This window comes from Giraffa tippelskirchi, chromosome X (genome assembly GCF_054371585.1).
Source record: "Giraffa tippelskirchi isolate mGirTip1 chromosome X, T2T-mGirTip1v1.2.pri, whole genome shotgun sequence".
NCBI lineage: Eukaryota > Metazoa > Chordata > Mammalia > Artiodactyla > Giraffidae > Giraffa > Giraffa tippelskirchi.
In genome coordinates this window covers 99,657,302-99,679,239 of record NC_137289.1, presented here as the reverse complement: position 1 = coordinate 99,679,239, position 21,938 = coordinate 99,657,302, and the positions used below count along the sequence as shown (strand labels likewise).

The window sequence follows — 21,938 nt, the reverse complement described above, 5'->3', positions numbered from 1 at the left end:
TTGGAGGAGGGGTGGAATGTGGCCATAGGGAGCTGAGCAGGGAAAGCATTCCAGACAGAGGGAGCTGCAGGGACAAAGATAAGCCTAGGCTTAGTTGCTTAGATTCCTTATATCAGAGTGACAGTGATATATACCAGAAGTGAACTTACTCTTGCAGTTAATGTTAAGATGCCTGAAGCTGGTGGGCTGGCCTTGAGGACACCTATTTCTTCATGCCTATCTAGGTCCTATCTCTTCCTCACCGTCGACTGGTTTGCTGCTGCCAGCTCTATGAGGTGCCAGATCCAAACCGCCCACAGAGGCTAGGGTTACATCAACGGGAGGTCTTCCTCTTCAACGATCTCCTTGTGGTATGCGCGTTGAGGGGAGGAGAAGGAGGGAAGTGGTGAGCTTGGACTCTGGGTGGGGTGTAAACCGTTAACATTGGTGGGTGGAGGCGTGGTGGGTAAGGAGCTCTGCCATGTGATCTGGGTGCCTCTGCCCCTCCTTTACTTCACCATTTGGAGGTAGTGACAGCCACAGCGGGGCAGAAAAGGTGAGGACCAGGGCAGATGACAGGCTTACAGTCTGGGAAGTGGTAGAAAAAGTCCACACCCACTTTAATAGCCCAGTAGGTTGACTGGAGGAAGTGAACCTGTGACCCTGGAGTCGGTCTGAAACCTTCTGGTGGTCGGGATGCTTGAAGTAATTCTTAAAACTGAGCTCATCACCAGTGTAAACATATGTCTTTTAGAACTGGGACTCTTAGGACTCTGCAGATGGGAAGGGAAGTTCAGGGTCCTGTCCAACCTCTTATCCCAGGCAAGAGCCAGATTCCCACATGGTCCTCTGCTTGCATGAGTGCGGCACAGAAGGCTGCCTTCCTCCAAGGGAGCCAGTTTTCTGTTCGGACAGCTCCGACTGTTAGAATCTGTCTCCCAATGGGTTTCCTCCAATAATCTTCACTCAACGCTTGGGATCCCAGAGAACAAGTGTTCTCTGTCTGCTCTTAGCTCCTCAGGGGTTTGAGGACAGTGACCTGTCCTCCCTTGGTGTTCTCTCCTTTAGAGCAGGTCTCTCAACCTCGGGACTATTGACATCTGGGGCGGATGTGGGATACTCTATTGTGAGAGCTGTCCTGTGCTTTGTAGCATGTTTAGTGGCACCCCTGGTCTCTACGTACTCGACAGCAGTAGCAGTCAAACTAAAAATGTCCTCTAGGGGGCAAAGTCACCTCTAGTTGAGAATTGCTGCTTTAGATGAAGCTCCTCCAGTGCCCTCTCTGAGCTTTTATTTCCTATTCTGTGAAGTGGAGCTAATCCCCAGCTCAGGGTGGTCATGGGGGTGAAATAACACATCAGATGTAGACTAGCCTAACCCAGGGGAGGGCCTCGCCCACATGGGTATTGAGTGAATGTTTCACCATTCATCGTGCACTGACACCTGTGGGTGCCCAGCCCCATACTAGGCACTGGGTTCCCAGAGATGAGGGAGACTCAGTCCTTGTTCTCTCACAGTCCAAAGGGCTAAAAAGATGCTTTGCATAAGTGTGTACCGTAACCATCCTGAAATCAAATAATGTGCTTTTAAATGCCACTTGCAGATGGTCTGAGATGTTTCCAACCCATGTTAGCTGAGTCTAGAACACTAGTACTTGATAAAGACCTTGGGTTGTTGAGACGAAGACTCATTAACTCTACACTTTGGTTTAGTGAAGATTTCCAATGTGCACTGAGTCTGGCCCAGGTGGGCAAGATAGACGAGAACCAGACTCCTCTTGGGGTTTCCAGGCCAGCAATCACATACTCAGAGCACTTTCCTCAAACCTAATGGTGAAAGGCACTGAACCAGCACTCTGGAAGCTCAGAAAATGGTGGGAGGGGGACTCTATGTGAGGTATTAGAAGAGGCTTCCTGGGGGAAGCAGCATTCAGTTAGTTCCTATAAAAATCGTGAATGCCTGTTGTGCATCAGCATTACATCAGGAACTTGCATTTCTCTCCTGTCTCTCCTGTTCTGCTCCACCAAGCTTCAGTTCTCCCCAACTTGTGGGTATGTGTGTTTGTGTGTATATGTCTGTTAGTGGTGGAGGGGGGTAGAGGGTAGGCAGTAACAAGCAATAGATGCCATGGGAAATTCCCCACCCCAAACCCTGCCTCTTGTCTTTTTCCCACCCCTGCCGAAGGTCACCAAAATTTTCCAGAAGAAGAAGATCTTGGTGACGTACAGTTTCCGTCAGTCCTTTCCCCTCGTGGAAATGCAAATGCAGCTCTTCCAGAATTCATGTGAGTCCCTTTTTGGATCCCAGCATCCCAAGAGTCTTTGCCATGGCCCTCATGCTCATCCTTCCTCCACACCAGCCTCCAGTTTTGGGACTCCTTTACAACAGGGCTGAGGTCTCCAAAGCACCTCCTTGGTCCCAGGATGGAAGGCAAGCCAGGGTGGAGTATGACTTGGAGCTCGTAATCTGGCAGAGAACTGCAGCATGTATGTTTTCTGATGAGCTAAAGTGATGGTGATCACGCCATGCATTGAAGGACTAAGCCAGAAGAGCTTTGATGGGTGGCTTCTGGGCATCAGAAGCAATGTGAGTAGAGCCAGAGGGGTGAAGGAAGGGGTTCTAGAGAACAGCCAGAGTTCAGCCTGCCTTTCCATCCTGGGGCATAGGGAGTACCATGACTACCAGGAGTCTGGGGGCTTTGGAGCAAAGGGGGCCCACTGATGATGCTCATGCAGAGAAGAGGTGGGGTCAGAGATGGACATGAGAAAAATTATTTCACATATGAGCCACCTTGCCTCAGACAGAGGTGCCTGACCTTCCTCTTCCCCACAGACTACCAGTTTGGGATCAAGTTGCTGTCTGCAGTGCCTGGTGGGGAGCGCAAAGTCCTCATCATCTTCAATGCCCCCAGCCTCCAGGACCGGCTGCGCTTCACATCTGACCTCCGAGAATCCATTGCTGAGGTGCAGGAGATGGAGAAATACCGTGTGGAGTGTGAGTAACCCAGCCACATCTCCTTCCCCGACTCCTAATACAGTGCCTTGCAGACACTAAGAATCCTGTCCTCTGAGAAACTCAGAGTTGGGAGTTAGCTTGTCCAGACTTCCTACCCTCATTCCAGGAATCTTTCAGCCTCTGCTTGAATACCTTCAGTGACAAGAGGCTCATTACCTCTCAACCTCATTATTATTTCAAGCCCTAATTATGAGCCAGCACTTCCTTCTATTGAAAGGCAGCAGGGAGAAGAAGCAGGGTATTGGAGGTAGGACTCTAGTTGCAGATGCCAGGTATGCTACTTATTATCTGGGTAAACTGGGGAAAGGTACCTGACTCTCGGAGCCCCAGTTTCTTCATACATGAAATTGGGGTGGTGAAATCTTCACAGAGTTGTGAAGATTCAGTGAGATAAGGTGGAGGATGTGTCCTACATGTTCACAGGACATGAGGGTTGAACATCGTTAGTGTCCAACTGATGTTACTCCCCTTCCCAGCCTCTCCTTTCGTCTCCCCACATTCTCGTTCCTGAACTGAGTCCTGATGACCCATCCTCCTGGCCTTCAGGGTCCCCATCACGTCATTCTGATCATATATAATAGAAAATAGTGATTGTATCTCATTCCTCCCAATGCCCTCTAAGTTATTTTCTCCAGGTTAAGTAACATGGTGTTAACGAGAAAGGCAGGCAGATAGACAGACAGAGAGACAGAGAAAGAGATGTGGTGGACAGCTCCTCGGTGAGGCCTTCACAGTTCTGGGGTCTGCTGTGCTCTTCAGCAAGGCAGGGTCATTCATTCAGCTCACCAGATCCTTGAGACCCTGGGGACATTCAGGGAGAGGGTGAGCATGCCAGGAGGAGGGATGGGTGATCAACAGAAGTCTCCATGACCTCCGCAGGGAGGTGAGAATGTAAGGCCGGAGAACGTGGGCTCTGGACTCAGGCAGACCTGCTTCCAAAATGTCAGCTCCCCCACTTCTAGGCTTGCCCTGGGCAAGCTCTGTGACTTCACAGATTCTCAGTTTCTTCCTCTGGAAACTGTGGCTGCTAATACTTACCTCTGAACTGGTATAAGGATTGAGAGAGATTGAGTAAGCATAGCACCCAGCACACGGCTGGCACATAATAGAGAATTTGATTTCCGTTGGTTTCCTACTCCTATCCTTCCAGGAGCCCTCTGCTCTGGAGCAAGGTATCTGAGAATGGAGCAGGCTCTGGAATGAGTGCCCTTTGCCATAGGCTCAAAGGGCCTTCCTGCCCCTCCTGGGAACAAAGCAGCTACTGTAAAGCTCTGTTTTGAAAGGTAGGGGTAGTTTGGGAGACCAGACAGGGGAGGGAGAAGCAAGGGGAGAGGAGCCAGAGGAGATGGTGCGAGACAGGCTGGGTGCTGCAGCACTTAGGAGATGTAGCTGAGGTATGGCTGTCCAGGGGCGAAGCAGGAGGCCTGAGGACAGAGCAGGTGAGGAAGGGGAAGGCCCACAGAGGGCTGGGGTCAGTCAGGTGGCCTCTCACTCCTGTCCCTGACCTTTGTTCCCTGTCTCCCCCACCGCCACCCAGCGGAGCTGGAAAAGCAGAAAGGTATGATGCGGCCTAACACCTCACAGCCCGGAGGGGCCAAGGACTCGGTGAACGGCACACTGGCCCGAAGCAGCCTGGAGGACACTTATGGGGCAGGCGATGGGCTCAAACGGGGTGCACTCAGCAGTTCCCTGCGAGACCTCTCAGATGCAGGCAAGTCTCCCGGGGCCCCTGCCCTGGCTGGGGAGCCATGGGACTGGGTGTCCTCTTCGCTTCCTATCACTGACTGCCAGCCTTCCTTGCACCCACCACACGTGCACGCATCCTGCCTTCATCCAGAGTCCTAGGTGCCATGCCACAGGGGACCTGGGAGCTGGGTCAGCACAGGTGGAGCCCAGGGTTTGGGCCAGGGAGTGCAAATGGGGCCACAGTCTCAGCCCCTCTCTTTCACTGCTCCACCTCTCCTCTCTTTCCTCTCTGTCTCTCAGGCACCACCTTTCCTCCTCCTCCTCCATCTTTTCCTCCTCTCGCTCCTCCTTCTCTACCTCTCCTCCTCCCGACCTCCCCCTCTCCAACGGGGGAAAGGGAATAGGGGTGTCTGTCCCTGGGAGGGGCCCAGACCTGGTGCCCAGCTCTGGAGCCCAGCCGGGTGGGGAGGGGGGGTTGCTGCTCTGACGCTGGGCTCCTTGCTTGTGGGTGCAGGGAAGCGGGGGCGGCGTAACAGCGTGGGATCGCTGGACAGCACCATCGAAGTAAGTGCCAGCTCCTGCCCCACTCTCTGCATGAGCCCTGCCCTGCCACCCTGGCGCCCCAGCGGAGGAGGGGACCTGTTGCTTCCCACTCTTCCCTGCCAGGAACCCTGCGGCTGCCTCTCCCAGCCAACCACTCTCTCAATCTGTCCTCAACTCTGTCTGTCCTCACTCTGCCTGTCTCTCAGTCTGTCTTCCACTCTCCCGAGCCCCCTCTCAACCCCAGGGCCGACTCCAAGTAGTGATGCTCTTGGAGTTGGGCCGAGAGAAGCTCTTACTTCCAAGTCCTGCTCTTTGAGCCTGACCAAGTCACTCTGTCTCTCTGGGCCTAACATGCTCCCTGCCTGCAAAATGGGGATGAGGAGGAGGTACTGCTAAATCTTCCTCTCCCAGCTGAAGCTCAGATGAGATAGTGGATGTGACAGCAGAGCTCTGCAAGCTGGGGGCGCTCCATGTACAAGTACAGGACTGTGACTTGGTTTCCATTATGCCGTGGAGGGGGGTCCTGTCTCCCCAGCCCCCAGGGACCAGGGGGTGGGGCTTAGGGTTGGGGGTTTAGGACATCTATACTGGCCTGACTTCCACCCCTCCCCCCTTCCAGGGGTCTGTTATTAGCAGTCCACGCCCTCATCAGAGGATGCCACCTCCACCCCCACCCCCGCCGCCAGAGGAGTACAAGAGCCAGAGGCCCGTCTCCAACTCCTCATCCTTCCTGGGCTCCCTATTTGGAAGCAAGCGGGGCAAGGGGCCCTTCCAGATGCCACCGCCACCAACAGGCCAGGCCTCTGCCTCCTCTTCATCTGCTTCTTCCACCCACCACCACCACCACCACCACCACCACGGTCACAGCCACGGTGGTCTGGGGGTGCTGCCTGATGGGCAGTCCAAGCTCCAGGCCCTGCATGCCCAGTATTGCCAAGGACCAGGCCCGGCCCCGCCGCCCTACCTGCCACCCCAGCAACCCCCTCTCCCCCCACCGCCTCAGCAGCCCCCACCCCTGCCGCAGCTGGGCTCCATTCCACCACCTCCCGCTTCAGCTCCTCCTGTGGGGCCGCATCGCCACTTCCATGCCCATGGCCCAGTCCCAGGCCCCCAGCACTATACCTTGGGCCGGCCAGGCAGAGCTCCCAGACGGGGGGCCGGAGGACACCCTCAGTTTGCTCCACATGGCCGCCACCCCCTGCACCAGCCCACCTCCCCCTTGCCCCTGTACAGTCCTGCCCCCCAGCACCCTCCAGCCCACAAACAGGGCCCCAAGCACTTCATCTTCAGCCACCACCCACAGATGATGCCAGCAGCGGGGGCCACTGGGGGCCCTGGATCTCGGCCACCAGGGGGCTCCTACTCCCACCCCCACCACCCCCAGTCACCATTGTCACCGCACTCACCCATCCCACCCCACCCCTCCTACCCACCCCTGCCCCCACCCTCACCCCACACCCCCCACTCGCCCCTGCCACCCACCTCCCCCCATGGCCCACTGCACGCCTCTGGGCCCCCCGGCACGGCCAACCCACCCACTGCAAACCCCAAGGCCAAGCCAAGCCGGATCAGCACCGTGGTCTGATGAATGGAGTGTGTGAGCTGGGGACTGGGGAGGTCTGGGGAATCTGCAGGAGAGGGACCTCACACCCTCTCTGCTTCCTCAGTTTTTCCAAAATATACATGCACATAGAAATGTCCTCCTCCCCACTTCTTCCCTGCCTCGGGACCCCTCCTCTAACCCCCAACAGTCTCCTTGGGGTTTCCTTCCAGGTTTGAGACTCCTTGCCACTTGCAGCCTGTATGCAGGGCTCTCGAGCTCTGAGGAGTGGTGAGGATCTTTCAGAAATCCTCGTCCTCTTTTTCCCTCTCTTCACCCTCCCCCCTCCCTTTCCCCAGAGGTCTAGCTGGGTGGCCTCAGACCTCTGGGCCAGTGTGAGCTCCCCGTCAGCTCTGCCTGGTAGGGAAGGGCAGGTGTTGAGAGCAATGAGGGTGAAGGCTTCCCCAGGGCACCTCTGGCCGAGTGAGGCTAGGAGGGGGCTCTGCAGTGTTGTGGCCAAACCCCAGCTGGCTCAGCCCTCTCTCTGACCTCAGGGCCTGGCCACACACTTCCAGGTGTCTCTCCACCTGCTGGAGGATGTGGGGTGTCAGTGTACTCGGTGAGTGGGCCCCCACATATGCTGGTCCCCAGGTGGGGCAGTGCTTCCTCTTTGTAGCCGATCTCTGCTCTCTGTCTAGTGGGCCCCAGCCCAGACCTCTTCAGCTTCAGGACCTTGCCTTTCCTTGCAACGTTCTTATCCTGATCAAAGTCCAGACAGGTTTGGGGCGGGGGAGCTGAGGTCTGGGATGAGAAGGGCGCAGCCCTCCCTCACCCATATTGCATGCCCCCCATTCCCTCACACCTACCCCACCTACAGCTGAAGACAGTGCACTTTACAGATACTGCCCACACACACCCCGCTGGGGCAGGGCACCCAGCATCAGCCCTGGGGAGAGGGGCTCCCAGAGGGCCACCATGAGCCCGAGATGTCCTTCCTGAGGCAGAGATTGAAGCCATCAGAGTGGGGGCTGGGAGCTAGGATGCCTGAGTCCTTCTGTCCGTCAAACTCTCTGCTGCCTCTCCAGCCCCTTTACAGCCCTGTTTATTTATTATAAATATATTTTTTACAAGCCCCAGCTCCTCTTCTTGCCCTGCATATCCAGCTCCTTTCTCAGCTCCTGCCTCCCTCTCCCTTCTCCACCATGGGCTGCAGTACAAACAGACAGACAGACCCTGGCTGTATGAAGGGCCAGGGACCCCGGGGTTTGGGGGTGGGGGAGGGCAGCAGCGGGAGGGGCTGTATGGAGAGGACCTGGGGTTTAGGCATTGTCTTTTCTCCTCCTTGTATATAAGAATGTATATTTGATGCCTCATAAAAGACCTTGTGCTCACCTCCCGCCTCTGCCTCCTACTTGTGCCCCCTCCCCCATGGTGGAGCCCCTGGGAGAGAGGCCTTAGCCCAGGGAGGTGAGGCGCTGATGGTAGAAGCTCAGGCCACTGGGTGGGTGAGAGGCTTTGGTTGGGTGGGAGGTGGGTGGTGAGGGAGGTTTTCCTGTTCGTTTCATTAACAGCTTGCATAACAGAGTGGCAAGGGTCTGGGCTTTGGAGTTGATCCAGTTCAAATCCTGGGGCTTTCCCTTCCTAGTGCACTTGGGAAAGGCAACCTCTCTGAGTCTTGGTTTCCTCAGTTGAAAACTTCGGGTGATAAGCCACTGCCACATGGGGCTGTGATGACAGCATGAGGTAATGAGTGTCCAGCAGCCAGCATAGAGTAGGTGCTCAGCAAGTTAGTTCTCTTCCCTTCCTTTCACAGGTTGGATACTTCCTCTATGCCTGTGGCATCTATTCTCACCCTTCTTGGGACTGGCGGCTTTGCCCTGGAGCCCTCCCCCCTTCTCCACAGTGGGCCGCATTTCTGTCCTTGAAGGTGTGGGTGAAGGGTTACCTGGACCAGGAAGCCAAGGCTAGATACATTTATTATAAGAGCTCCGTGTGTGTACTTGGGATGTTAGATGACAAATAGCACGGCTCCCTTTAGTTTACCAAGGAGGGGTCAGGCCCAGAGAAGGGGATGGTCTTTCCCAAGTCCGGATGGAGGTTCCTGATTTCTAGTCCAGGCTCTTTTCCAGTCCCCAAAGCTGCCTCCCTATGAAATGGACATGTTTCCAGCACCACTAATCATGTCCTGGGGCTCAGGAGAGCCTAGGAGGAATACGGGATGCTGGCTCTTGGTTAGGGTCAGCAGGGTCCCTGGAAGCAGCAGTCAGTAAATATTTGGGGGACTTGCTTAGAGTGTGAAATGGCCACTAAGAGGGAGCAGTTTGGATGACCCCACATTTTTTTTGAGGCCTTCTTTATTTCCCCCACCTATCAAAAAATGGGCCAAAGAACTAAACAGACATTTCTCCAAAGAAGACATACAGATGGCTAACAAACGCATGGCCCCATTCTTAAGCAGCTGGGACCAATGTCTTTGTTTTCTTCCTCACATGCACATTTAAACAAAAGCAGCAGCTGGAGCCATCTAAGCATTTGGTCCAGAATCAAATCCAATCAGACTTTTTTTGTTTCTTCTCTGGTGGACCAGGCTGGACTACCTTTGATTGTTCCCACTTCTCCCACCTTCAGCTTGATGCTCATTTTTGTCTTCCCAAAGCTCAGCTTTTAGCAGTCAGACTTGATTGTTGCCTTTGATGAAATAGGGATAATGATCTTGCAGGGCAATTGTTAATAGGTGGGAGTGAAATGCCTGCCCCTTGCCAGACACACAGTCAGCTGTTCTCGGCTGCCTATGGAAAAAAGTGCAAACCCCTTGCCTTGACTTTGGAACGATCTCTATAATCCTCTCATTTCTCGTCTACACTTTGGCCATCCACTCACCATTTCCTGAAAAGACCTGTATGTAATTTCCAAACTCAGTAGTTTACTTGTGCCTTCTCCCTGAAAGATGTACTCCCCCCACATCCCTGATGAAGGTTTTCTCACTCTTATGAGATGGTCTTAAAGAACCCATGCCTCACAAAGTGTGCCCCTGATCACACTGTCTGGGATCCCTCACATCAGTATCTATCTTCCTCACTAGACCATAACTGGCACAGGTGTGATGCTGATCTGAATCACCTCTGTCCAGAGCATTCCCCAGCACAGTGCTTGGCATAGCACAGATGACACTAAACTTTTTGTTGATTTGAATGAATAGTTCTTTCTAAGCTAAATCTTAAAGTATCTTTGCATTGGTTGATTTATTGATTGATGCGACCTGCAAGCTTTCAGGCCTCTCTGGAACCTCCTCGAGCTTCTCTCAGCTCTCTCCTATCTTCTCCTCCTCCTCCCTTTCTCCCTGCAGTCCCAGAACTGGGCTGTCCCTGCCCCACCCTTGCCCTCTCCCTGGAAGCTCACCATCCAGACTTTGGCTCCTCACCTCCCCATTTCCCTGAGGACCTGAAGACAAGGAGTTAATTGGCCATCCTCAAACGTTTTACTGCCAATCTTTTTAGAGATGTGGATGAGGAGGGATGACACATAACAAAAGACAAAGGTCCTAGAATTTCAGGGAGTTCTTGTCTTTACCCTAGACCAGTGGTAGCCTATAAGTCTTTCTGTGATGATAGAAATGTCCTATACCTGTGCTGTTCACTATGGTAACCCCTAGCCACATGTGGCTGCTGAGCACTTGAAATGTGGCTAGTTGCAACTGAGGAACTGAATTTTTAAAAATGCAAACAGCCACGTGTGGATACTGGCTACCATACTGGACACTGCAGGACAAGACTTTCAGAAGTAGACAGCCTGGGGGGATAATGCCAATACAACATAAGTGCAGGCCCAGAAGGAAGCACAGAATGTGTGGGGGTGCAAAGAAAGGGAAAACTCAACTTGGGGCAGGGGAGAGGGGTCAGGTGAGCATTTCTGGAACTGCTCCTTTAGCTGAGTCTTGAAGGGTGAGTAAGAATTAGCCCAGGAAAGAAAGGCATTTGCCAGAGGGAGCAGCATATGCCTGGAGGTGTGTGAGTATGTTAATGTAAGTGGAATAATGAGAAAGGAATGGGAGAGGACAGCCCAGGTGGTGGGCATGGCACATCCCAAAGGAGAGGTGGGCAGTCCCCATATCCTCATTCCTCTGTTGCCAACAGGTTTTCTCACCCAGGCCTTGGAAGCTAAAGAAAGACCAGGTGACATGTTGGGCTACATAGCATCTCTGTTATAAAGCTATTATTTTTCCCTGTGTAATGAATGATTATGTTGAGGGGAGATGCATTAACATTAGGTGTTTGTCTTGTTACTCCTTCAACTTTCACCCACCAGTTTTAGCATTCACTGATGATTCTTGAGGTGGCCAAATGGTGACTGTCCAATACCATCATTCTTTGAACTTGTATTAGTTGGCTCTCCAGTGTAAGGGAGAGCTTTCCCTTCTCCTACATTTATGTATCTATAGTCTCATGGACTCATGGTTGTCTATCATTTCGGTGAGTTATAACACATTAATATCATTCTTTATCTCGATGTTCAAAATGTCCCATATTTAGCCAGCAGGAAGATGACTCCTGCGTCCTTTTGGCAGCTCTCCATTGCTCCTGAGCACTTCCTTATTTTCTGGTACCACAAGATGCTCCAGACTCATCTTATATTTTCCCTGACCCACTCTTGGAATCAACCACTTTTTCCAAGGAGCTCTGGTTCTTTTTGGTTGAGAATGGCATTTAGAAAACAAGATTTGGGCACTAGGTGTTATATTAATAGCTCTGTTTTCAGGATTTGCTTTTTTATTTGGGAAAAGTTTTTCCTTTTCCCTCATTTTATTTATTTATATCAGTGTGGAGTCATGGATTTTTATTTTACTCGAGTTATAAACCACTACTATCATAATTCATTTGGAATTATCATTGTTTTGAATGTATCATTTTTATTGTTATGCATATATATCTTGAGCACATAATATACATCTATCTATCTATGTATCTATCTATAAGTCTCCACGAACTCACTTAGAGACCTTGATATCTTAAGGAGGCTCTTTTAATAACCTAGGGTAGAAATAATCAATGGCTCTCATGGGGAGTAGAAGATTAGAAAAAGGCATGGGGAAGAGGGGATAAATTCCAGAGCTACTTAGGATTTAGAACTTGCAGCTCATACCTACTTTAGAATTGGAAGGGACCCTGTTTTAAAATCAGGAAAGTGATGGACGAAGTCACTATGCAGCTCATCCAGAAAACATGGATGGAGTGAGTGTGGTCGAGAGAAGAGCCAAGTGTTCCATTCACTGCTCTGTACCAGTTCCATGCCAGACCCTCTCTCCCAGGTGCATGGGTGAGGCCAACCCAACCCCCAGTCCAGGGTGAGCTCCCTGCCGCTTCTCAGTTCTTAACCCTGCAGGGCCCAGACTCAGGCTGGTTCCAAGCAAGATCCAAAGATTGAGAAAGGATCTCATTTCCTGAGCACCTGTTTTGCAAGGGGCACCATTTGAGACTTTTACAAGCAGAATTGTATAGCAGTCAGACAGACTTGAACAGTTGTACTCTGCTACTTACTAGCCATGTAACTTGGTTAAGTTTACACTACTCTGAATTTCAACCTCCTCATCTGTTATATAGGGATAACAATACCTATTTCATAGTACCTGGCCTTTGAGCAATGGCAGGTATCATGATCTCTAATCTTCATAACCACCCTGTGTGGAAGGGATTATATAGTCTCCTTGGACAAATGAGAAAATCGAGGTTCAGGGAGGTGAGGTACATGGTAGATCTCAGTGGGTGAATGTCAACTGCAGGAAAGCAGAGACCATGTCTGTCTTGGTCACCATTATATTCCCAGGGCCCAGAAAAGTGCCTGGTGCATAGTAGGAATTTGATAAATATTCATGAATGGATGAATTGGGGCTGACTGGCTTCAAAGAGTCTATGCAGTTTCCATTTGCCCTTCCAGGATGGTGGGTCGTATCTGGGCTAAGAACCTTAGAGAAGGCTTTGGAAAGGCTAGGCTGAGCTGAGACCCCAAACCTGGTCTCCTGATTCCTAATTCATGCTCTTTGCCCTTCACTGAGCAGCCTCAAGATAGAAAGGCTGAACTTCTTTCAACCTAGGACTTGGGATATTCTTTTATCTTCTTTGTTCTCTTTACCTTCTCCTGCCTAGTTCTACTATGGTGGGAGCAAATGACAAGAGCATTTGACCAAGAGGCAGAAACTTCCTGTGTAACAATGGGCAAGTTGTTTAATCTGTCTGGAACTTGGTTCCTCATCTACAGGTTGGGTAAATTGATCTACATCTTTCCCAAGACTGTTGCAAAGATTAAGGGAAGTAATGGGTATGAAAGAGCTATGTAGGCTGTTAAATGCTTACACACGTGAGAGACTAGTGATTTTTTTTTTTTTTTACTGTTATTAGCATTACCTTGCCTAGCTTTGTTTCCTGTCCATACAGTTGTTCAGTTGGGTCACTCACCTGTGTTTCTGGTGAAGGGTTGAGGTTTCTTCCCCTGACACCTAGAAAGCTAGAAAGGAGATGTCACTTACTATATGTATTACTTGGGACAAGTTTCCTCACAAGGCAAGTAGGGGATAAAGATTCCAAGCATTCAAGGCAATCTAAGGGTTCAAGTGATAAACAATCTGAAATCACTAGGCACAGTGCCTGGCACAAAGGAGATTCTTAATGAGTTTTGACATACTGTTTGTTGACTCTCAGGAGTGAAAATAACAGTTAACAGATACTGAGGGCCTTCTATATGCTAGGTAGTATACAACAATCCTGCAAGGTAGGTATTATCATCCCCATACAACATCACTCAGTTTTAGAACCTGGGACTTACCCAAGGCCATATAACTAGAAAATGGCAGAGCTGGTGGGACTAGAAGTCAGGCCTCTCTGACTACAGGGTGTGAGTTCCTACCAGTGTTCCCCTCTCCCCTAGAGAGGATGCCCTTAGCTCAGCAGGCAGAATGAATATACTTAACTGGGACATGGTATGTGATTAGAAACTGTTAACTGAAGGAATGACACCCTCCATCCCCTTCAAACATATTCAAGCTTACAGCAGATGCTTACTATATCCAGGAAATGTTTGCAAAGAGTATATATTATTTTTAGTGAATATATATTAAGGCTGCTCAAAAATATACATTCATTTTTCTGTTTACTCAGCATTTATTTACTGCTTACCATGCGAGGCACTAAGGATGTATAAGATCACAAGGCCCCTGCCCTTAAGGAATTCACAGTCTGATGGAGGAACACAAAATAAGCACTTAAGCAGCATGTAGTGAAAGTCGCTCAGTCATGTCCCACTCTTTTCAACCCCATGGACTATACAGTCCATGGAATTCTCCAGGCCCAATACTGGAGTGGGTAGCCTTTCCCTTCTCCAGGGGATCTTCCCAACCCAAGGATCTGAACCCAGGTCTCCCACACTGCAGGCAGATTCTTTACCAGCTGAGCCACCAGGGAAGCCCAAGAATACTGGAGTGGGTAGCCTATCCCTTCTTCAGGGGATCTTCCCGACCAGGAATCCAAACGGGGTCTCCTGCATTGCAGGCGGATTCTTTACCAACTGAGCTATCAGGTAAGCCCAATCAGCATGTAGAGAAGTATTCTAAAATGTACACAGTAGGTTCTTGAACTATTTATGCTTTAGGCCCACAACTGATGAGTAACTTAGAGCTCCTCAAATGCAGTAGATGCCTGATCTATGGGCAAAGTATTGGTTTGATAGTCAAAGCAGTTGCAATAAACCTATTCAGAAACTGCTTACAAACATGCACACAACAGGAGCAGAGGTACACATACTAGATACCCAAATATAAGGAGGGGGCTATACACAATAAATACAGTCCATGCACACAAAATACATAATAAGTACACTGTAGGCCCACAAGTGTGCACAGAGTAGGTACTTCAAATGGTGGGCACTCATAGGCGATACATATGCTGTTGTTAAAATCCAATAGTTAAAATATACATACTCTCAGGTTTATTCTGTAGGGGTACATGCCACAAATGAAAGTGAAAGTCGCTCAGTCGTGTCCGACTCTTTGCGACCCCATGGACCCTACAGTCCATGGAATTCTCTAGGCCAGAATACTGGAGTGGGTAGCCTTTCCCTTCTCCAGGGGATCTTCCCAACCCAGGGATCGAACCCAAGTCTCCCGCATTGTAGGCCGATTCTTTACCAGTTGAGCCACAAGGGAAGCCCACATGCCACAAATAGTGAAAGTGAAGTTGCTTAGTCGTGTCCAACTCTTTGCGACCCCATGGACTGTAGCCCGCCTGGCTCCTGTGTCCATGGGATTCTCCAGGCAAGAATACTGGAGTGGGTTGCCATTCCCTTCTCCAAGAGGATCTTCCCGACCCAGGGATCGAACCCGGGTCTCCTGCATTGTAGGCAGACGCTTTACAGTCTGAGCCACCAAGGGAAGTTCGGACACGATAAAAGTGTTCATTAAAATGCTGACTGACAATGACTCTTTGGAGTTAAGGATGGAAGCCCCATCTCTGAGAGGCCTCTACACGCAAACTTGGATAAAATAAATATTTCCTTCCTCTCCTTGGGGCCCAGGGTTCTAAAAATCCACAGTCCCCGAGAAGGAAGCAGCATCCCGGCTTCCTTTTTTCAAAGCCCCAGAGGTGTCAGAGCCTAGACCTGGGAGCTATGTATGTCTCTCGTAATCTGCGGGCCTGCAGAAGGATCCCTTGCAATCACAGACTCGAAGCCGCCTTCTGTGGCCCACACCGGAAAGACCCGGGAGAGAGCATGCTGGGGCGGGGCTCGCGCCAGAGTTGAGGTCATCGAGTGGCTGCCAGTTCGGACCCACCACCCACCGACGCCAACTCCTCTTCCGGTCGCCCTCCGTAACGCGCATGCGCAGCACTGGCCTTTAAACGTGCACCGCCGGTCCGTCCGGAAAGACGGTCCAATTCGCTAATTACAACTTTGTTCCTCCGCCGCTGAGGCGGACTATTTTCTCTCAGTCTGGGAAGCAGTTTTAAGTTCCCGCTTCCTGATAGGGGATCCACGCCTGCCGATTCAGCTCAGTCCCCACGGGATGATGGCTTCCTAGGGCTTGGCTTCACGCAAGGCATACGAAGCTCGGAGGGACATCCCGCGGAGGGATCCGGTTTGTTGTGGTGAAGGGAGGGGGGAGACAGTGAGAAACCAAGATGGCGGCGGCGGCACTAAAGGCCGCGGCGGTTGGGAGGTAACTGTGGTGGTGAAGGCTGCGGTAGTTGAGAGGCAGCGGCAGAGTTTGGAACAAACGGAGCGGGTCGAAGAGGCGATAGAGTAGCGTCAGCCTGAGCTTCTCAGAGCGCGGCAGCTACACGTCCCCTGGGCCCTCGGCGGGCGGCGGCCGCCCCGCTTAGGGCCTAGTCTCCGAGCTGTGCCTCGGCTTCGTACAGCGGCGTCCGCCATGAGTCCTTAAGGGCGGTCCGAGCCCTCCAGTCCTAGGGCGCACCATGGAGCCGGGGTCTGACGACTTCCTACCGCCGCCGGAGTGCCCGGTATTCGAGCCTAGCTGGGCGGAGTTCCGAGACCCTCTTGGCTACATTGCGAAAATCAGGCCCATCGCCGAGAAGTCGGGCATTTGCAAGATCCGCCCACCCGCGGTAAGGCCCTGGGCTGGTGGTCGCCGGGGATGAAGAACTAGGGTAGCGGGCGGAGAGGTCCAGATCAGAGGGCAGCTCGAGGTGTGGGGAGATGGGGAGGCTGGCACCGTTGTGGATGCGACGCGGGTGGAAGAAAGGGTGCTGGGGGCAAGGGGTCTTTCGTGGTGGCCCTAAGTCGGAGACCCACTCCCACCCCGCCCTTCAGAATCACTTAGTAAGATTCAAGAAAGGGATGCCTAATGGCCCCGGGGAGAGTTCACAGAGAGGCACCCCAAACGTCTCTTGGTTACCCTGAAACACCTAGGTCAAGGCTGCTCTAAAGGTCTCTTCTCCCATTTACTGACATCACTTCTCTTAAGGCACGGAGTGTGGTGTAATGGAAAGATCACAGCTCTGAAGGGAGATAGACCTTCAGAACTCCACTCTGCAGTTTACCAGCTGTGTGACCTTGGTCAACTAACGTAATTTCTCTGAGCCTGTGAAATGGGTTCCATGAATGGTTATTTCGTGAATTGGATTAAACTAGGTAGCGTCTGTGTGTAGTAGGCACTAAGTAAGTGGTAATTATTGTGACTGTGAAGGTGTTTGATGTGGTCATTGATTTGCTTCTATGTGGGTTGACTCATATTTACTCACAGCCTGCCAGGCCAATACATTTATGATAATATTCTGGGCTGGTAGACCAGTCAGGAAATCAGTCTCACAGGGAATGCTCTGTCTGGCTCCCCTGAGATGGGTTCAGCAAATTGTCCTCTTTTCCTAGTTGAAGGTAATATCTGGGCCTTTCCTGCCCATCACCAACCGGGCTTGACTTCTATAAAGAGTCTTGGACCAGTCAGCTTGGGGTGGGGTATGAGTCCTTCTCAGAAGATTTCTACTCTGATCTGTCCCAGGATATAGGAGGTGCCAGATGATAGGATATTCTTGAACCCTCAGAAACAGAATGGTTGGATGGATTGACATTTGCCTCCTTTGGAACCCTTGATTTCCAGAGGTCAGCAACAAAGGACGGTGTATCTTTACTCCTAGGCCTGGCTTCAGGCCAGGAGAAGTCCCCCAAGCGCTAGGATACGCTGCCACCTTGCTAGCATCAAAGGGAAATGATGATATGTTTTGTTCAGTCACCACTTGGGATTCAAAGGGCAGGAATTGAGTTTGGATGTTTTTGAGCAGGTGTCTCCTGGCTGAAACAAAATGAGAAACCTCGCTGCCACCTGAGGAGGGTATCACGGGCCTCCTTATTTAACTTGGTGCTTTCTGGTGCTCAGCCATAGATCTAGGCTGGTTTCAAATGGATCCTTTGGGAGGTGTTGGGTAAGCTGATTTCTTCCTTGTTGGAGCCTGGCCACATATCTCTGAGGTATCCTTGTCCATTGGTTGGGGAGTGGCAGTGGGTAGTGAGAGGTCAGGAAGGCCAGCAGAATGGAGAGGCTGGAGTCCTGGGCAGCCTCAGGGAGGCATTCCCTGAAGTGACTTGGCAGGCCTGTGGGAAAGAGGCATATCTGACATAAGGGGTAGTTGAGCCTTGAATTTTCTATCCTATTTTTCTGTCTTGGACTTCTCAGGGCAGACTGGCGTTACTCGTCCTTGGGAGACCAGGAGTGGGAAATGTGACATGTCGTGTGTGTGTGTGTGTGTGTGTGTGTGTGTGTGTGTGTGTGAAATGTGACATGTCGTGTGTGTGTGTGTGGTGTGTGTCCTGCAGGGGGCCTTCCTTTGTTACACTTCTCTTCTCTACCCCAACACTGTACTTCCCTCTAACCCAGGAGATCTGGCTCTCTTTGGTTTTGTTCGGTTTTCCCCTCCTGTAGAGCTGCTCCTAGGCCTCCTTTAGAAGTCTCTCCTAGCGGGACTTCTGGCTGGAATTTAAAGCACTCACCCAAGTGGTGCTTGGGCCCAGAGTTGGAACGTTTGTAGGGGTGGGTGCTTGGAAATTGGAGGTTTGCCTAAGGAATGGCAAGGGAAGGGTAATTTGGATTCTGAATTGCTAGGCAAGTGGCTGCCACTCTTGGGGAAGATGAGTGCAAGGAGAGTGTTGGTATTCTGGAGTAGACCCAGGGGAGCTTGGAAGGGCCTTGCTTCCTGCATCAGGTGGCCAACCATTTTGTCACCATCCTGACAATACTGACATACTGAGTATTTGACACATGAGAATATGGGACTGAAAGCAGGATGAGGAAGCTTGTAGGTCCCAGAAAGAGCCAGGCAGGGAGACTGCTGAACCTTCCTTAGCTATCTGTTGTATGTACAGCTCTTGCTCTAGGATTTCAGTTCTGCCACTGTCAGGTTGCTTGATGTTGCACTTATTCTTATCTAGAAGTTGATTTAGCAGAAAAGAAGGGTGCCTGAAGTTCTGGGTTTGAGCACCTTCCTACCTGGGTTACCTGCGCTGAGGGGAATGCCCTACTGATGGGAGGCAAGGGAGCATGGGGAGCCTGTCTGGACTTGAGCCATATCTTTTTAGTTTGAGTTTTTTGTTGTTAGTTTTGTTTGTTTTTGCCCCTACTTCACTGAGTCCCATGTGTTTGCTACCTGCTTTGCAGGGGGTGGGGATGGGGACTATGTATGCATGTAAGTATGAGTCCTCTGGCTCCTTTTCTAAAAGTGTGTGTACAGAAGAGGCCAGCAGCTTTTTCTTCTCTTTAACTGCCCCTCCCCTTTTTCACGTGTATGCCTGTGTGGGTGAAGGTAAAGAGCCTTGGACCAGAGGTCGGAAGACAGGGGTTCTTGTCTTGGCTCTACCAGTAACTCAGCATGTTATTTTGGAGAAATCACATTTCTTTTCTGGGCCTCAATTTCCCCATTCGTTAAATGAAGGCATTGGTCTAGGTTACTCCAGGTTCTTTTCACCATCCCAGCAGGAGCCAGGGTTCTAAGAAGGACTGCTGGGAGGGTGGAGAGAGGAAGGAGCATTGGGGAGGAGGCTCTTCACAGCTGCCCTTTGGGCAGAACACAACAAGCTCCGACTTGGCAGATCAGTCTCCTCTACTTTTGTTATCTTTCCTAACTTTTCTCCTCCTCTCCAAATCCTCCCAATCTTTGCTACCACAGTCAATGGTACATTCCAGTGCATAAGACACCCCTCCCTCCTTCTTACTTCTTCCCCTGCCTCTTCCTGGTACTGGGCAGGTGTTTGAGAGAGGACACATAGGAAGCCTTTCTGACCAGGTGAGTATTGCAAATTCTGCTCCTTGTTCCTTGCTCTTCCCTGCAGTGTCTATCTCACTGAGAGAACAAACATTAAAGGCCCAAACCTTTAAATAGCCCAAATTGGAGCTGAGCTACTCTGCATATGTATTGGGTAGTGAGATCAGCCTTAGATGTCAAGTCTTAATGATGATTCCTTTGAATAACCTTTTCATTTGAAAACCAGTTTAATTTTTCATATCAGTCTTATGAGGAAACCAGGGCAAGAGTTCATATTGCCACCTTACAGTTGAGGAAACAGATTCAGAAAGGTAAAAATCCCATAACTAGTAAGTAGTAGAGCTAAAATGTGAACCCACGTCTTCTGACTTCAGATCCTGTATGCTTTCCAGTACAGCACATGCCTAAGGGATATGTGCATAGGGAGAGTTTGAAGTCAGCTGTTTTGGACCTCATTTTTCTATTTCTTAAAATTGTACCACTGTACTGTTGGGAGGGAATCAGGAGACATTTCCGAGGGTATGTGCATGCGGTGTTGAGTATGGACTTGAGGCATTTCTAAAACCCTGTTGTGAGTTGTGTTTGTATGAGTTGGGTGTTTGCCAGGTTAAAAGGTCTGGGGTGGCTAGAGGTCTGGGAAGCCATGAATGGGGTGCTGAGTCGCTTTTGGTACCCAGCCTGGTCTTGCATTATGCTGAAATAACCCAACTCCCTTTCTCCTCCTTACCCACTCAGGACTGGCAGCCACCCTTTGCTGTTGAAGTGGACAACTTCAGGTTTACTCCCCGAATCCAGAGGCTGAATGAACTAGAGGTAAGAAGACTAGCAGCTGGTGGTGGGGTTGGGAGAATGGATACCTGAGCTCTTATCCTACTTCCCTCCTACCTTCTCTGGTTAAGGTACTTAACCTAACTAGGCCTTTAATCTGTATTCTGTGAAATTGCCTGGAGGGCATGGAGAAGCTTTAGAGCTCTGAATATAAACCAGAGCAAGGGCTTTTGGTCTCCCAGATCTGATAGCCCCAAGGCTGGGAACTGTCCTTTTCCCACAAACATTTGGTACTTCTGAAACTCCTCTGTCAACTAACCTACCCTACTTAGGTCAGCAAAAGAGAAATATGGGGCTAACTGAGACCCTTTCTTGCTTGGCCAGCTATCCAATTCATCTGCAGCCCCGTGCTTCCTACCTTCCTTCCATGGTGCTTGGTAAGGTGGGAGGTGAGGTGGATGGGCAGGAACAACAAAAGAACTGGTCTCTGTGGAAGCTGGAATGGTTACAAACTTGGACAGAGGGTCAGGCAAGTAGGCTTTTCCCTCTCATGTTCTGTACAGGAAATCTAGGCCCTTCGTATGGGTGAGGTGAGGTTCTCCATGAAAGACTTGAGAATGCCCCAGAGCAATGAGAGTAGATACCTTTAAGCTAGTTCCAAGTAAAATCCTGGAGTTTCCCTTGGAAGATGTAGATTAGAAGTATGCTACACTCCTTTCTGTCATTTTTATGTATCTTCAAGCCTTAATAGATGTCTAAGGATATGGGGCTGACTATTAGGCCCAACCAAATACCCATAACCTAAAAGGTTACTTGTCTTCTAGACTGCAGATCCTCAGCCTTGGCACTATTGACATTTTGGGCCAGGTAATTTATTGTCATGGAGGGCTGTCCTGTGCATTGTTGGATGTCTGTCATCCCTATAGGATGTCTGTCAGCCCATTAAATACTAGAACATATTACCCTCTCCCAGTTATGGCAACCAAAAAATGTCTCTAGACATTACTTAAATGTCCTCTGGAAGGCAAAATTGCCACTTATTGAGAATCACTGTTCTAGAGTCAGTCTAGGTACTGTTGCAGTCAGGGCAAAAATCATCTTTTGTATGGGATACAAGTTCCTTAGAGAAATGGATCTGACCAGGTCTGTTGGGGTATAGCTAGGGCAAGGTGTAGCCTACCATAGGACAGGGGCAGGTTTTCTAGAGAGAGAGTGCTGGCTAATGGGGGCGGGGAGGGCAGGCATGAGGCCAAAGTTGGAAAGCTAAGGGGTTGAAGTGGAAGGATTAGGGTTCCTGAGCCCTTAAGGATTCTCATAGCAAAGGAACCATAGGATATTCCTTTCTGTGGATAGACCTTACTTTTCCTCATCTATGAAGGAACTATCCCTGTTTCCCCCTAATGGGATCAGAGCAAGGTAATGAATGGTAAGGACTTAACCTAGTTCTCCCTAAAACTAGGCCCTCTGACTAGGGTGAGGTGGTTATAGAATTGGGGAGCCCTTCTTGGGTCACAGATTTCAGGAATGCATGGCACATGCCTTGTTCCTAGGATCTTTTGCCCACATTGGGTCCTGGGTAGATCAGGTGCCAGTGCTGCTTTGGTACACCATCTCAGTTCTGTAGGCCATTTTGTCTTTAGCATGCACTCTCACTC

At 50.6% G+C, this 21,938-nt stretch overlaps 2 protein-coding genes across 29 annotated transcripts in view; both read left to right on the top strand.

Moving 5' to 3' along the window:
• Positions 1-8,155, top strand: part of IQSEC2 (IQ motif and Sec7 domain ArfGEF 2) — a 77,729-nt gene extending 69,574 nt beyond the window's left edge. For 3 of the 6 annotated variants that reach the window (XM_081566998.1, XM_081566997.1, XM_081566999.1), the window contains 6 exons: positions 225-350; positions 2,164-2,263; positions 2,812-2,973; positions 4,532-4,705; positions 5,195-5,244; positions 5,843-8,155. In XM_081566998.1, coding sequence (XP_081423124.1) covers positions 225-350; positions 2,164-2,263; positions 2,812-2,973; positions 4,532-4,705; positions 5,195-5,244; positions 5,843-6,808 — 1,578 coding nt within the window. In that variant the 3' untranslated portion in view covers positions 6,809-8,155. The remainder of the gene's footprint in view (positions 1-224; positions 351-2,163; positions 2,264-2,811; positions 2,974-4,531; positions 4,706-5,194; positions 5,245-5,842) is intronic. The other 3 variants (XM_081567000.1, XM_081567001.1, XM_081567002.1) reach the window with 1 other exon arrangement.
• A 7,749-nt stretch (positions 8,156-15,904) lies between these two features.
• KDM5C (lysine demethylase 5C) overlaps positions 15,905-21,938 on the top strand; it is a 31,559-nt gene continuing 25,525 nt past the window's right edge. For 22 of the 23 annotated variants that reach the window (XR_014076057.1, XR_014076058.1, XM_081566994.1 and 19 more), the window contains exons 1-2: positions 15,905-16,368; positions 20,251-20,328. Coding sequence is in view for 21 of the 23 variants with exons in the window: in XM_081566994.1 (XP_081423120.1) it covers positions 16,219-16,368; positions 20,251-20,328 (228 nt within the window). In the remaining 2 variants the exon portion in view is untranslated. The remainder of the gene's footprint in view (positions 16,369-20,250; positions 20,329-21,938) is intronic. The other variant, XM_081566996.1, reaches the window with a different exon arrangement.